General features: G+C 43.1%; 3 protein-coding genes across 4 annotated transcripts in view; 1 reads left to right on the plus strand and 2 right to left on the minus strand.

Moving 5' to 3' along the window:
* Positions 1-8,520, plus strand: part of fryl (furry homolog, like) — a 64,116-nt gene extending 55,596 nt beyond the window's left edge. For both annotated transcript variants that reach the window (XM_075484727.1, XM_075484728.1), the window contains 4 exons: positions 45-62; positions 738-848; positions 5,626-5,819; positions 6,815-8,520. In XM_075484727.1, coding sequence (XP_075340842.1) covers positions 45-62; positions 738-848; positions 5,626-5,819; positions 6,815-7,055 — 564 coding nt within the window. In that variant the 3' untranslated portion in view covers positions 7,056-8,520. The remainder of the gene's footprint in view (positions 1-44; positions 63-737; positions 849-5,625; positions 5,820-6,814) is intronic.
* Positions 8,521-8,911: 391 nt separating this feature from the next.
* Positions 8,912-10,859, minus strand: zar1 (zygote arrest 1). Its single transcript, XM_075484733.1, has 4 exons — positions 10,167-10,859; positions 9,606-9,698; positions 9,136-9,210; positions 8,912-9,055 (listed from the first exon to the last, which is right to left on the minus strand). Exons 1-4 carry the CDS (start codon positions 10,857-10,859, stop codon positions 8,912-8,914), a joined length of 1,005 nt encoding a protein of 334 aa, XP_075340848.1.
* Positions 10,860-11,480: 621 nt separating this feature from the next.
* Positions 11,481-14,370, minus strand: slc10a4 (solute carrier family 10 member 4). The gene is made up of 3 exons (XM_075484732.1): positions 13,838-14,370; positions 13,352-13,562; positions 11,481-12,005 (listed from the first exon to the last, which is right to left on the minus strand). Exons 1-3 carry the CDS (start codon positions 14,368-14,370, stop codon positions 11,481-11,483), a joined length of 1,269 nt encoding a protein of 422 aa, XP_075340847.1.
* Positions 14,371-15,159: the final 789 nt, after the last annotated feature.

The raw sequence follows: 15,159 nt of genomic DNA on the forward strand, positions 1-15,159 counted from the left end.
TGTGTTTGTGTGTGTGTGTGTGACCTGCTCACCTTCTTGCTTAGCAAATGGAAAATCTAGCAGTAAGTGGTTCTCATATTATAGAATTTCATAATGACATCCGGACGAAACACTGACCATCTCATGTCTCTACACATTAGCTGCGCTGTCGATAGCCACAGACTGTGCTATGCTGCCACCCACTTCTGTGTCTATGTTTTTGCTTTTATTTTTCATGTAACCCAATTCAAACTTCTTTATTCATCCAATCATAAGATGCTGTGTTATCCCCGCATTCTGTTTTGCTGTTGATTTCAGAGGTGCTCTTACCTTTAAGAGAATGTTAGCGAGCCCATGTTGCAGTTGGTTTCCTTTCATTTTGCATGTTCATTGTCTCATTCCCATATCTGTTTCAATCACAGTTCTTCTCCACCATGTTTTCCTGGATTAGGGTTGTAACTTTTACTTCTTTGGATCATTCATCTAGTCAGCAAAGCCTCGTCATTTTGGCCCACGAGCAGCATCACAGCAGATGGTGACATTAGGTTATCTAATTGAAATCTTAGGACTGATTCTAATGGAAGTTCACTCACCTCTTGCTTGATGGCCCAAACCAGATGTTAACCCTCTCATCTGCTCCCATGTCTCTAACCCAGGATTACCCATCTGTCTAATCTTAGGATCATCAGAGTAATTTCAAGCGCAGGCTAGACTTTAATGCTGACACCTGAGAATTGTCTATGTTTCTGTCTCTGCAGGAGCTGGAGTTGTGTCGGAGGCTTTATAAGTTGCACTTTCAGCTGCTGCTGCTGTTCCAGGCCTACTGTAAGCTCATCAGCAGGGTGGACACCATCAAGAGAGAGGCAGAGGTGAGAATAAGACTTTAGATGACTGCTGCAAAACAAACAGGGTGCAGGTGCATGCATTTGTTGTTTAAGTTTCAGGCTAACCATTAGAATACATTGAAAAGCTGTACAGGTTTCATACCAAAGCTCTTTACGACAACAATAGGTTTAAGATGAAACCGGAAGTGCAGACTGTGTTCAATGATGTTAAATTATATGAAATGTTAAAGAATTGCAGCCATTTTCATACAGTCTCCTACTCTCAGGGGCAAAGAATTATTCAAGGCTGGAACCAAATATTCTCCTGTTAGGATATTTTTTTTGTTAGCAAATTGATTTTTCAGTTTATTTATTTGAATATTCTGTGTGTGTGTGTACTTGTGGGGACAAAAGTCTGACTGCACACCAACTTATGGGGACTTTCCTGTAAATGTAGAGACACAGAAATGTTGTCACCATGGGGACAATGTCATTTTTGAAGGTTTAATTATTATTCAGCTGGAAAAAGATGCAACATAAGCTGCATCCACAACGTTGACAGTTCAAGCTTTTTATTTACCGCTCCAGAAGAAAAGTCACATGTTCTGCATCAAATGTCAGTCTCACTTCCCTTTTATGTTCTCGGGTTTTGGTGGGAGGGGACGGTGGCAAAGGTCATTTTTGCCAGGAGCTTCTGCCATTGTAGTATGATCAACGTAAACATCAAAATGCAACTACAGCAATCAGTATAACTGGAAGAAACAATAGCTATGAGGTTATATAAAAAAAACTCTTTTGCACTCTCCAGCTGAGATATACAACTGAAACACTTTATGGGTAGACCGAACTTTCCTGTAAATACCACTTTGCAGCCGTAAGTGGGACGTGGGTTCCGTGCTAAAAACCCATGTTTCGTGTTTAATATTTTTATTGGTGTGTATACAAGAGTAACATAGGCACTTACATATAGCAGTATACAATGGTGTGATCATTAAACATGTTTGTATACACCCTTAGATACAGATTATATTTTTATGTTTTAAGAACAGACGATTGCAGAAAAAAAAAAAGGCCAAATAGACTATACAATGAAAAAGGATTTATGACAAGATGATTAAACTGTCTGCATAAACATAACAGATAAATTACATAAATAATAGAAAAAAAAAAGAAAAAGAAAATTAAATTAAATAAATAAAAGAAGAAAGAACGGGGAGGGGGGTTATGTTGTTGCAAAAAAATCCATAAATGGTTGCCATTTACTATAAAATTTGCTCAAGTTTCTTCTACTTGAATATCTAATTTTCTCTACTTTCAAAAATGACATAGTCTCTTTGATCCATTGTGTACTGGATGGAGCTGTTCTGAATTTCCAATTCAGAAGGAGGTGGCGTTTAGCGATTACAGAGGTAAAAGCTATTACTTCCAATTCTTTAGCGGAGTATAGGGTATAGTCTTCTGGAAGACCAAAAATGCCAGTGTGTGGTGAAGTGTGAATAGTCCTTGAGAGTACCTTGGACATGGTGCTGAAGTACATTTGCCAAAAATTCGTAAGAGCTGGACAAGAGAAAAACATATGCGTAAGATTGCAGGGTGAGCCTCCGCATCTGTCACAGACATCTACCATATTTTGGAAAATCTTTGCCAACCTTGTTTTCGAATAATGGCATCTAAATAAAACTTTAAATTGTATTAAGGTCAAACGGGCACAAACAGAGGTTTTGTGAATGACTTTAAGTGCGGATTCCCACCAGCTTTGATCAAAAATCACTCCCAGCTCACGCTCCCAGGTCTCCTTTGTGTTGGTGGATAAATGATCATCGTAAGATTGGATGGAATTGTAAACTATTAAGACTAAAGACCTTTTTGAAGGGTTAACTTGTAAGAGTTCACCCCATAGCTGCTTAGGTGGAATATGAGGGAAGTTGGGAAATAAGGATTTTGCACAGTTCCTCACCTGGAAATATCTAAAAAGATGAGAGGGTGGAAGATTGAATTGAGTAACCAGGTCTGTGAAAGAACAAAACATCTCTTCCTTATAGAAATCCTCAAAACATTTCAGCCCCTTATCATGCCATAAGGAGAAAGTGGAATCAGTAAACGCGGGTTTAAAAACAGGGTTCTTTAACAATGGGGTTAAAGCTGTGGGAGCAGTAAATTTAAACTGTTTCCTAAACTGAAACCAAATCTTGAGTGTGGCAATAACCACAGGGTTGAAGGTAAGGCCAGAGGGGTTAGCGGTCATTGGGCCGGTCAGTAAAGCAGAAAGAGAGACTGGGGGACACGACTGCGCTTCCAGCTGATACCAAGGTACATCAATTGACCAGAGTATAATTTTAGCTATGTTTGCAGCCCAGTAGTAGAATTGAAAATTTGGCAGAGAGAGGCCGCCATAGAACTTACAGTTCTGAAGTACTTTTTGTCTAACTCTAGGTCTCTTGCCATTCCACAAAAAATGACAAATAATTGAGTCAACTGTTTTAAAAAAAAAAACTTTTTGGTAAGAATATGGGCAAACATTGAAAAAGAAATAGAAATTTTGGCAGAACACTCATCTTCACAGTATTTATTCTCCCAATCAAAGAGAGAGGAAGGGAACCCCATTTTTGAAAGTCTGCCTTAATCTCAGCTAAAAGGGGGGAGAAATTTTCAGAGTAAAGAGATTTGAACGACCTGGCTATGTTAACCCCAAGATACCTAAATCCCGAAAGGCTCAATTTGAAAGGGATGTCTGACTGGGAGAGTTGCATCGCTAGTTTATTGACAGGATAACATTCACTCTTGGCAACGTTAACTTTATATCCTGAAAACCGTCCAAATCTACAAAAGAGTGAAATAATGGCGGGGCAGGCTCCTATTGGATTTGTGACGTATAGTAGCAGGTCATCAGCGTATAACGATAATTTCAAATCTGTATGAGTCCTGGTGATGCCATCAAAGGTGAGAGAGGTCCTCAAGTACATGGACAACGGCTCTATTGCAAGTGCAAACAAGAGAGAAGATAGGGGGCAACCCTGTCTACAACCTCTATTTAGAAAAAAATAACCGGATTGAGTGTTATTGGTGGTAATATTGGCACAGGGAAGTGTATAGAGAAGGCGTAACCATGATGTAAAAATTTCACCAAATCCGAATTTAGCTAAGACTGAAAATAAATAATTCCATTCAACTCGATCGAACGCCTTTTCAGCGTCGATCGATATCACTACTTCAGGTGCAGTTGTGCATGTTTCTTTCGAGTAGATTACGTTAAGCAAAGTGCGAACATTATAATAGAGCTGACGCCCCTTTATAAAGTCTGTTCCTTCGAAATTATTGTTTGAAGGACCTTTTCAAGTCGCCGGGCCAAGGCCTTTGCAAGAATCTTTGTGTCGACGTTCATTAAGGAGATTGGCCTATAGGAGGTACAAATATCAGCATCTTTGTCCTTTTTTAAGAGAACATTAATAGAGGCTTGTCTCAATGTAGGGGGAAGAGAGCCAAGTGATAAAGATTCAGAATAAACAGAGTGAAGTAATGGAGTAAGTTTAATGCACATCCCACATTATCAGTGAGTAACATCCAAATTAGGTCATGCTTACCTTGTTGTTTGCCCCCACCCCCCACCCCCCCACCCACCTGTAATCTGGTAGGCTGGGAATAAACAATCATTTAAATGTAAATGTATTTTATTTATACAGCCCTTTACAGACAAGACTTCCGATGTACCAAAGTGCTTTACAGCAGGTAATAAATAAAGAGAAGAATAAGTAAAAACAATAAAAGAACAGTGAAAGCAATAAAATACAACAAAATCAAATAAGATAAAAGTGTCATCATACTACTGGGTATTAAAAGCAATCCTAAATAAGTAGATTTTTAGCCTAGATTTGAAGTAAATGAATAAATTAAGCTCAAATAGGAATGAAAACATGCACCTCACCTGGTAAATTCTGCTCCCTGGTGGTGATCATTTTCAAGACCAAAGTTACAAAATCATCCATTGATATTAGATAAACTAATCTCAGCATAGCAGCAACATATGTTTGCTTATTACACCAAATCATCAACCCTCCACCACCGTGCTTGACAGTTGGTATGAGGTGTTTGTGCTGATATGTTGTTTGGTTTTATTTAAAATATGGGGCTGTGCATTAGGGCCAAAAAATTGCCATGTTCTTCTTCCTTTTTTGGCTTTCTCCTGCAACGCTTCCAAACGCGTCACAAACTTTAACATTTAACATGCTAACTGAGGTCTGTAGAGTCTGAGATGTAGCTCTTGTTTTTTTTTTTTTTTTAGCAGTTTCTGTTAGCATTGCATGCTCTGACCTTGGGGTAGATGTGCTGGGATGTCCAGTTAGAAACTGTGTTCAAATATACACAAACCTAATGGCATAACATCTGTCTTGTCTCCCTTTTGTTAGAGAAACCAGAACAGACCAGCGGCAGCGCTGCCGTCTGTTTGTTTTTCATGGATGCTTCCTTCATTTTCTCTTATTTTTCAGTTTTTATGAAAATAATTAAATATGTTTTACCTCACAATTATATCAGTTTTCCACAAGTTCTTTGTTCAACACAGTTTAAGCACCGGTTATATAAATGGTCATCACTATGTCTGTATTGCAGTTGGCCCCTATTTGAACTGTACCTTGGTTTAGCTTTAATCAGATTGTGGTATTTGATTAAATTAGACTTTCCATACCGATTGATGGGATCAGCTGATTCAGTTAATATTTACATGAGGTTTAATTTGCTTACCCTCCATTTGTGTTTTCCACACCTGCTGCCATTATTCAGTGCAATGATGTTAGGACAAATATTGTTTCATGTCTCTGTTTCTAAGGTGACAAACATGTCTGAAGAACTCACCATCCTGGAGAGTTGCCTGGTTGAGGCAGAAGCAGGAAATGATGGTCAGGAGGATGTGTGCATGTCAGACAATGCCCAGACCAACTCGGAGACAGCAATCCAGTCACTGATTGAAACTCTCCGCGCTCGAGACTTCAGCTCTGCCCTCACACAGGTCAAAATCTTTAGGTAAGATGAACAGGAAACAGATGAATGGCACAGAAACAAATGTTTTGACTTTTCAATGACTTAAACGACTCAATGACTGGAGAGTTGGATTGAGCGGGTATAGAAAATGATGGATGGATGGACTTCTGTCTGTTTAGGTTTTACATGATGGTGCCAGAGCTACTCCATGCTACTTTCCTGTTACATGATAATCCTAAATTTCTGGCACCGACTTCCTGTCCCTGGTCCCAAGACAGTGACAGCTGTGGTCTTTGAACCTCTCTTAGTGTCTGATTTGAGACTACCATTTGTAGCCACAATCAAAGATAACCCCATGATTTTCTTTGCGTTGGTTATTCTCTGTCTGGGGCTGCTGAGAATTACGCTGTATAATGTGCTTAATGCCAGTGTTTGTCTTCTTTGAGATCTAATGGTGTTTCTCTATTACCAGGTACAGTACAGTTCAATTCCACACGGCTCTGCAATGCTTTTTTTGTTTTTCATCACAGACGGTTTCGCCTCACTGTGGGTGGGATCAGTTGTTTTATCATCAGTGTGTGTGAAGCGGCGGCAACACAGACGAGACACACAAATTGGCTCTGTGCAAGTTTATTACATTACACTGATTTAGCAGACGAATACAAAGAGACTTAAAAGTTAGGAGTATTGAATAGTTATGGAGTTTATTAAGAGTTTGAATATGTTGTGGGAGAGCTCTGCTCCCAACAGTGGATAAACAAAGATTGATTCATGAATCCATATTCGTGGTTAATAAACATGCTTGTATATTTATTGGGATTTATCTTTATAGACTGTGTGCCAGATTTTAAATAACTTAATGGAACAAGGAAGTGTGTCGGTGTGTGTTCGCTGCTGTAGAGAGTTTACACCCACACTGAAAACTGCTGTGCAGATTATTTCAAACCAGGCACCTGATGTGCACAAACCAAACAAAAATGCTTCATAAAATGTTCTTTATGACTACAGCTATTGTTCCCTGCTTCATTTATCTCCAGGTCTTTGTGGCCTAATGATATCTTCGGCAGTGAGACCGATAATGCAGTTCAGACCCTTCTGCACATCTACTTCCGTCACCAAACGCTGGGCCAGACGGGCTGCTTGGCGGTGGTGGGCCCCAGCAGGGACCTGTCTCAGGCCAGCTCCCGCCTCATGGAGCTCAACCTGCAGATCCGTGAAGCTCTGAGTCAGGCCCAGGCCGGCCAGCCTCACACCACCATGGTCAGCACTGGACTCTGAGCCTGTGGTGCAGCAGGCTGGACTAAACTGGACAGAAGTATCCCCCTGCTCTACACACACCTCACATCAGTTGTAGAGGGAGGGAAGACATTGAGGGGAGGAGGACCAGAGAGACTCCACCTACAAAGGGCTAAAGGATGCGTGGGAATAACTGTGACTCTTAACATATTATAAAAATACGTTTGAATGCTTAAAGCTAATATCTTTTCCCAGACTAAGCCAACTTGCAAAATTCAGTTGCAATAAGTCATGTTGTGGTGTGTCTCGGGAAGAGTAAGAAGACGCAGTTGGGTGATGACTTTTTTTTTTTTTTGCCTGATGAGAAGGTCCCATCGCACAGAGCAGCGGCCGCCTCGGGGCCTTGAAGCATGTAACAGTCCGGAGGAGGCGTTACATGCGTTGGACACACCATCAAGCAAACTCAGAAAAATCTTGGTTTTAAAGAGAGGAGAGAAAAAAAAAAAAAAAAAGTTTTCAACTGCATGCTTGAAAGAGAAAAAGCACTGCAAGAATATTTTTTTGAGAAATGTATTTTTTATTAGAGCTAACATCCTAGGTTGTAAATGTTAGAATATTTAACATGTAATTGTAACCCTGTGGGAAACGTTTACCTTCAGGGAGTGTAAAAAGAGAAATATATCTGTTTATTGATCTGCTCTGAGGAGAGAGTCTGCTTCAACAGATCCTCACGCAAAACTCACTCTTTAACCAAATAAGTAGATGCCTTTAGAGACTCTTGACTGTGTGATATATATATTGGAGCTTCTGGTATATGCTCACACAAATGCATTTAATTGCACACACACGTGCGACTGGCTACAGCTCATTATGGAAACATAACTTATTTTACTCTGTATATATTTTAGAAAATGTATAGTGTAAAAACAGTATTCCACCTCCCCGTACTTTTGTCTAATGCACTGTTCATCCGAAAGGATGTATGTATAAAGCTAATGTGATGAGAGAAGCCAAGACCAGGTTTGTTTCATTTGAGCTGCTCCACCTTTGTGTCATTCTGTAACAAGCTTCAAAATTTCCCACAGGCTGCCTTGGCTGTGGTCTTAGTGCTCACTTTAGGGTTGGCTCTTTTAATAGCCATGGCATGGGAGATCAAAAGTAGCCAGCTTCCTGCTCAGCCTTTTCAATGCAGCCAAGGCATGTTCATATGCATTCCTTCTCTCCACGTTTTCCCCCCAAGAGGAAAATCTCACTGAAGCTTTGAATGCCGACAGGCCCCACTTTGCTGTGACTGCAGGACATGGACTTACGAATGCTTTGGAGAGCATGTCATGGCACATTGTTAGTCACTGTACTCATTCCTCTTTTTTCCCCCCACTGCTTGTCTGGTACATTTAAATGCTGTTAATTTAAGGATTTACTTGGAAGATGTTTTGATGTAGAGCTGCATTACACATTTTTCCTTTCCATGCCAGCCTTCTCTGGAAGAAATAAAAACTTAATCCCACGTTGTGGACCTTCTGAAGTTATTGACGAGGTGACACGTTCATATCCCGAAACTGGAGCCAGCTGATGGTGCACCATAAAGCTTAAGGTGAGGCTCAAAGAAATATTTGAAAAGTGGGAACCCACACCGTGAGCATGGAGATCATTTTAGTCCTGTCCGTTAAGGGTCAACATGAAAAAGCCAAACAATTACAGAATGCAAGGTAGTCATTTATTACATAGTAAAGTGTGTTTTGCTTTCAGAGTAACACAAAATTATATGAAATAAAGTATTGAAAGACCAAAATCTGCTTTGCATTTGAGTTGCACCTGCTGGTTAAAGTGACTGGCCAAAAGGTGCCTCCAGGACTTGTGCAGATGAGTTTTACAGGGAAAAGTTCAGTTGAGATGACTCAGATGATGTATTTGAAGCTGAAAGTGCTGTCGCAAGAGAGCCGCTTGCCTTTGCATCTGCCGCACAAGTCCTGTCTGTGGGGTCGTTTGGGATCGACGTGCCGCTGTGTCATGGCACAGGAGCAGCGCGCTTTATTGCAAGTCTGCAGGCAAAACAATTAGAATAAGAGCACTGAAGTGGTGAGTAGTATCCCAATGTATGCAGCAAGGAAGAGACGCTTACATGGCATGTGATGTCCTCAACACGGTATGGGTTGAACTCTTTTTGGCATTTCCTACAGAACTGCTTAAAGTAAACCTGGAACACACCATGTTGTTGTTAGGGCAAAGGTCTCTTCTGGAGCTTCAAGCAGGGATGTCCAGAGTCCTCGCGGGCCGCTGTCCTGCAGGTTTTAGGTGTTTCCCTGCTTCAAGACACCCGATTCAGATTAAAGGGATCTCTTCAAAAGATTAAATTCTGCACAAGCCTGCTCATGATGCATTGATCTGAATCAGGTGTGTTGAAGCAGGGAAGCATCCAAAACCTGCAGGACAGCGGCCCTCAAGGACCGGATGTGGACATCCCTGGTATGGAGCCTAGCCACATTACAATATAAAGAAAGTGCCAGCTGAAATTTTAAACAAGTTTTAAAACATTTTAAAATCATGCTTACAAATTGTAGAGTTGGTGTAATATTGCTATAGCCTTCTCACCTTGTTGGTACCCTGAACACACCACACATAGGCACTCTCCCATCGAAGATTACAGTCTCTGCAGTGATAATATCCGTACTTCTGTTCCAGAAACTGAAGAGAAAGCAGATTAGGTAGATTTCGCAGACCGAGTGTTAATAGTCAGAATCTTACTGGATCATTTCATCTGCAAACTACAGATTTGGGATTTTTGGAGCATCATTTAAGCAGTTTCCCCTTGAAGGCAGGCTTTACTGCTCCAAGTCCAGAGACTGCTGGGTTAAATTCCACTTTAATTGTTCACTACAAGGCTGACGTTTTAATGCGAAGGGGGAATAAAGCAGTAGCGTTAAAACAAGACAATTTTACCATGAAACCGAACCCAAATGGAGGACTTACTTTAAGGACATCAGTTACATGAACTGTTGCTTTTGGCTCCATGTTGAGTTTAGTTTTAAGTTCTGCATTAAAACAACTGAAAGGCAGATTATGAAACGGCCTTGGAGTGAGTATTAGGGAACAAGTTGCGCACCTCTCCTCCAGCTTTGAATCAAACCACCCCGCGTGCGCGTCTTAACCCACCTGGAAGCGCACGCGCGCCTTGCCCTTTGACTCCTCCGCAGTTAGCTGGGCCCCTTCACTCATCACCTGCGGCTTGGACTTCTGCTTTTTGTTCTGCTCAGACAGTTTTGCGGCAATTCCGCCCTCGTCACCGGCCTGGCTGTCCTCGTCCTTCTCGGCGTCTCCCGCGTCCGCCGGGTCACTGGGCGACTCTGCGGTCAGCGCCGCGTCAGTCGAGGACTCTTTATTGTTGTTTTCGTCAACCAGGAAGGATGTAACGCTCCTATAAGCTATAGGTGAATACACAGCGAGGGTACGGGGGTAACGCACGGCTCCCGCCGCCTTTGGGCTGCCGCCGCCGGGCGTCGCGGGCTCCGGCCTCTGCTTGCGCTGAAAGTCGCGCTTCATGGCCTGGAGGGTCCGCGGGCCGATGGAGCACTGTACCGAGGCGTCCTTCTTCGGGTTGACCTGCACCGCCACATCTTTGGTGTTCGCCTTCCTGAGCCGTGGGGTGAGTTTAGGATTGATTTGAGATAAGATGGACTTGAGCTGCGCGCGCTGGTGGTTATTGAAGGCCTCAGAAGTGTCTCCATAGTGGGAGAAGTAATTCTTATATTTCCACCCCGCGTCTCTGGGCCTGGGGTATCTGCCCATGTAAGGGTTGTAGGATGAGTAGAAGTAGTTGTCTACTGGCTCCTCACCATACGTTGCCATTTTGTTCAACCGACACCAGCTGGTTGTCGTAACTACTTAAATAGATTGGACGACACGAGCGCTCTATCAGGCCTGATTGGGTTCAGGTGTGGGACTTGCCTCGAATAAAAACAGCAGACACGTGACCAAGGTAAGCATAGAGGTTTAGTTTAGCCTATATGTCTTTAATGTTCTTCTTTTATACAGATGTCTATGATATACACATATAGTACAGTTTGTTCAGATACTCGTTTGGCACAGGCTTTTTTGGAAATCCGCACATGAATGAATCTGATATGTTCGTCAAATGTTTTTTAGACCCTCTATCAAACTCACACACACACACAGCCGTAAATCACAGGAACTAAATGCTGACTAACTTTAACTCTACAGGTAACAGCAACGTTCTTTCAGCATAAAAGACATCCGTGGTTAACATGAATGAATTAAGCTTATGACATTAAGCACCTTTTTCAGCCGCCCGCCATGTCCATGATAAACATACATCTGCTTAGTCTCCATGTTTGTTTTTTTTTGTTTTTTATGAGTTAGAACAATCAGAATGATTTAGCCTATCCAGCTGCAGATCTCACTGTGCTGCCTTACATCAGCAACGCAGAGCTGCTTTCTCAAATCTGCACCCTAAACAGGAGTTGGATCAGGAGGGCAGGGGTCCAACATGATGCTGTTTGGGTCGCTCACTGTTACCGCACCATACGATGAGTCAAAGTCCTCATCGTGAAATCTTTGGTACGTTAAGTCCGTGTCGTAGCCGTCCATCGTGGGATCTGGTTTGTGAAGGACCTCCTTCCTGTACAACCTGTAGGCCAGGATGAAAATGCCCGCCTCGGCCGCTTGGAACAGGGCGTACAGCAGGGGGAACATGTACATCCCTCCCATCAGCTGTGGGGGGAAGGCCAGCTTCAGGATGGCTGTACACAGTTGCACATTCTGGCACCCCGTCTCAAGCGAGACTGCCCTGCAGCTGTTGGGGGGCAAGTCAAAGAGCACTGCCAGGCCGTAACCTGCAGCGTAGCCACACAGAGGCATCAGGATGGCCACCACGTAGACAGAGGGCGGGATGGTGGAGAGCAGCTCTGGTCCCAGCATCGCTCCAGTCAGGATAAACAGCATCAAAAGGGTGACCAGCAGAGACCAAAGAGATGCCTGCACACACAAGAGCTCTGGATAAGAATGGTTTGCTGTACATATCATACACGCAAAAGTCTCGCCCCGCCCCCATGTCTTCATATATTACCAGGAGAATGGAAAATAAGTGCAGTGATGTACTGAAACAGGAAATATAAATACAGTGAGGCAAAACAGAGTTTGTAGAATTCTAACAAGCTTGAGTCAATTATTCGGTCTGACCACCTTTATTCTTTAACTCAACTTAAATATTCTTACACAAGCTTTCTGTTATTTCTTTAGTCTTCAGGAATAGTTCTCCAGGCTTCTTGAAGGACATCCCAAAGCTCTTCTTTGGATGTTGACTGCCTTTTGTTCCGTTCTCTGTCAAGATGATCCCACACTGCTTCAATAATGTTGAGGTCTGGGCTCTGGGGAGGATTTATCCCTCTATAAGACCTGTTGCCACAGATTTTCAGTATCATTTGGTAAACCTCAGCCTTTTCTCCCCGTTTCCATTCTTTAAGAATGGCTTCTTGTCCACCACCCTCTCATGGAGAACATTTCTGATGAGGCTTTAGCACAATAAATGGATCAACTCAAGGACTAGATTGTTTTTCTCTATATCTTAAGGACTTTTCATACTGATACTATTCATCTGCTACGGGAGTTTTTTTTAATGTCTTTTGTCCTCCACTGTCCTGTTTCCTTCATTTTACTAAGGATACACTGCACCCCATGCTGAGATAGGACAAGTATTCAGCTCATAGCTATTTGGGAATCATCTTGTGGTGCAAAGAAATTATGCATTTTTTTGTAAAGTAATGGGGAAAAATTGTGTCTTCCCAACATACATTAATTGAAACCACTTTGTAAGATTATAAGAAAGTCTGGCTCCCTGGAGGCAAAATGTAAAGAAATGAGGAATGGCTTATGCACAGAACTTTATGGCAGCCTCTTTCTATGAAACCTTTACACTTGATCCACGCTCTGGCTCTTTCTAACATACATTTCAGTATTTTAAGTTTTGCATCCTTTATAAGATAGCCTATAATTCAAACTGACAGAACTCCTCAAACAGGGCTGCATTGGTGCGTCTCTGCTGCCTGACTACACTGTCTCAGAATGATGAGTCCCCTCCCTCATGGGAGACTTTATCAGTAAGAGCAGGGAGGAGCTCTTCCGGACACAGAGTCTGTGATGTCACTCTTCCTGCGGTCAGCATCCCCCACCACTAATGACACCAGCTGGAAAAGACGCAGTGCGCCTTTGCGCAAAGGTGGTCCCAGTCACCATAAGTACTGTGCGTTCAATTAACTCAAAATGACTTAATTGATTTTTTTTTTTTTTTGCAAAATAACTTTGATAAGTTGCTCTGACTTTACCTTTAAAACTATGTCGGCCACACGCGTGTAGCGGTACCTCAACACAACTCCTAAACCAATGGGGATGAGGGTGCTGCACAGGGTCAGGATGATGGCCCCGAAGGGCAGCAGGTCGACCACAGGTGTGTTGATCCAGGCCCGACTGTAGATCCACAAGCAGAGCGGCATGAGAACGAGTGCCAGCAGGGTGGATGATATGGTCATGATGATGCTGGGGAGAGGAGAGCAAAAACGCACAGTTACAGGAGACGGACGCAGTTTTTGTTCACAATGTGGTATTATTTTAACTGAGAAATATGCAGTAATGACTTTAGGGAAGCGTTTAGAATTGCAAAGTTATGCTTGAAATGTACTCAGCGTGGGTTATTTCCGTGCGTAAATGTTAGAATAATACGCACATAATCCTTTTCAGCCTTGTGAAATCGGTTTTAGTTTAGCAGGATAAGTCTCCTTGTATTAGCTAAGGGGTGATTACAGTAGATCTACCTGAGATTCATCTCTCCGTGCGCCAGCAGGGACATGATGTTTGATAAGTTTCCTCCAGGACAGCAGCCACAGAGGAGAACTGCCATCGCTGCCACATCATCCAGAGAGAAAGCTAAAGCCAGGAGGAAGGCCACCAAGGGCATGATAACAAACTGACACACCAGAGCCAGCAGCACCCCGATGGGTCTGCGGATATGCTCTCCAAGCTGGTTCACCTCCACCGTGCAGCCCAGACCTAACATTGTGAAACAAAGGACCAGTCCCACAAACACATTGATTCCATGGCTGAGCGGGGAATCCCAGAAGGCAGGCATCAGATGAGGGGATTCCGTCGGCGGAGCGGCCATAAAGTCAGCTCCAGCGGGAGTCCTGAATGCGCTGCCTTTAAGGAATATGGCACCCCTGGTGAGCCCTAATCCGTCCAGCACACCTTCCCCTGGGGAACCCACAATTCGCTTCAAGGAGTCTGAGATAAGATAGTCCATCATACCAGCAATGTGTGCGCTGCTACTGAGCAGGCTGGAGTTCTCCATGGCGCAACAGGAGACCGAGAATCTCCACAGTCGCTTCGTGCCAGTAAGTGCTCGTGCGTAAAATGATTCCCCTAGTGGCGCGCATCCACTAATGAGAAACTGCTGAAGATCCAGTGACCGGGGAGTGTGATGGTGTCATGGTACCGATAGTCTTAAAGCGACTCACTGAGTCAGACTGGCGCCACAGATGCGCTCCGCGCTGGACTTCTGAGCGGAGTCTCCGTCTGCACAGCGTCTGAAGCTTCAGTGACTCCGGCTGGCACCACCAATAACGCCCAGGCTGCCGTTTTTCTGCCGTGCAGCTTTGGAGATCCCCAGGCAATGGGGCTGGAGTGTGAGGGCGATGCTGAGGAGGCACAACTTGCATGAGTGAAAATTGCGCCGATCTTTATATTCGTGCAGCAAACTGTAAAAAATGCGCCTGCCCCTTTCTTCTGTTGGCTGTGCTGTTTTCCACAAAGAGGATGCATTACGCACGACCCCTCCTCTTAAACTTTATGACGTAAGAAGGGCGCGTGTTTATTTTCATGATTATTATTAACGTGTATATGGTTAAATGATTTTACTGACGTCTTTGATCGATTGGTGTTTGCAAAGTCGAACTGATGCCAAAACGCGCACATTCTGCTGTTACCAACCGTCTAAAAAAATCTGTTTTAAGCTGAGAGCTTATATGTGTGCAAAGTTTGATGCAGCTCAGATGTCAATAAGCAGGGTGGGAAAAAGGCTAAAATAACTCGTTACACTATGGAAAATGTTCAAATACAATCTATGGTCTATTGTTACCTA

This window comes from Odontesthes bonariensis, chromosome 15 (genome assembly GCF_027942865.1).
Source record: "Odontesthes bonariensis isolate fOdoBon6 chromosome 15, fOdoBon6.hap1, whole genome shotgun sequence".
NCBI lineage: Eukaryota > Metazoa > Chordata > Actinopteri > Atheriniformes > Atherinopsidae > Odontesthes > Odontesthes bonariensis.

What these genes read in the sequence shown, in the direction of transcription:
- slc10a4 (XM_075484732.1), bottom strand. Translation starts at nt 14,370, where the DNA reads ATGGAGAACTCCAGCCTGCTCAGTAGCAGCGCACACATTGCTGGTATG. An exon ending in CACGGAGAGATGAATCTCAG is followed by an intron (nt 13,563 to 13,837) that starts GTAGATCTACTG and finishes TCCTCTCCCCAG; the next exon opens with CATCATCATGACCATATCAT. An exon ending in TGGCCGACATAGTTTTAAAG is followed by an intron (nt 12,006 to 13,351) that starts GTAAAGTCAGAG and finishes TTGTGTGTGCAG; the next exon opens with GCATCTCTTTGGTCTCTGCT.
- zar1 (XM_075484733.1), bottom strand. Translation starts at nt 10,859, where the DNA reads ATGGCAACGTATGGTGAGGAGCCAGTAGACAACTACTTCTACTCATCC. An exon ending in GTGTTCAGGGTACCAACAAG is followed by an intron (nt 9,211 to 9,605) that starts GTGAGAAGGCTA and finishes GGTGTGTTCCAG; the next exon opens with GTTTACTTTAAGCAGTTCTG. An exon ending in TTGAGGACATCACATGCCAT is followed by an intron (nt 9,056 to 9,135) that starts GTAAGCGTCTCT and finishes TTTTGCCTGCAG; the next exon opens with ACTTGCAATAAAGCGCGCTG.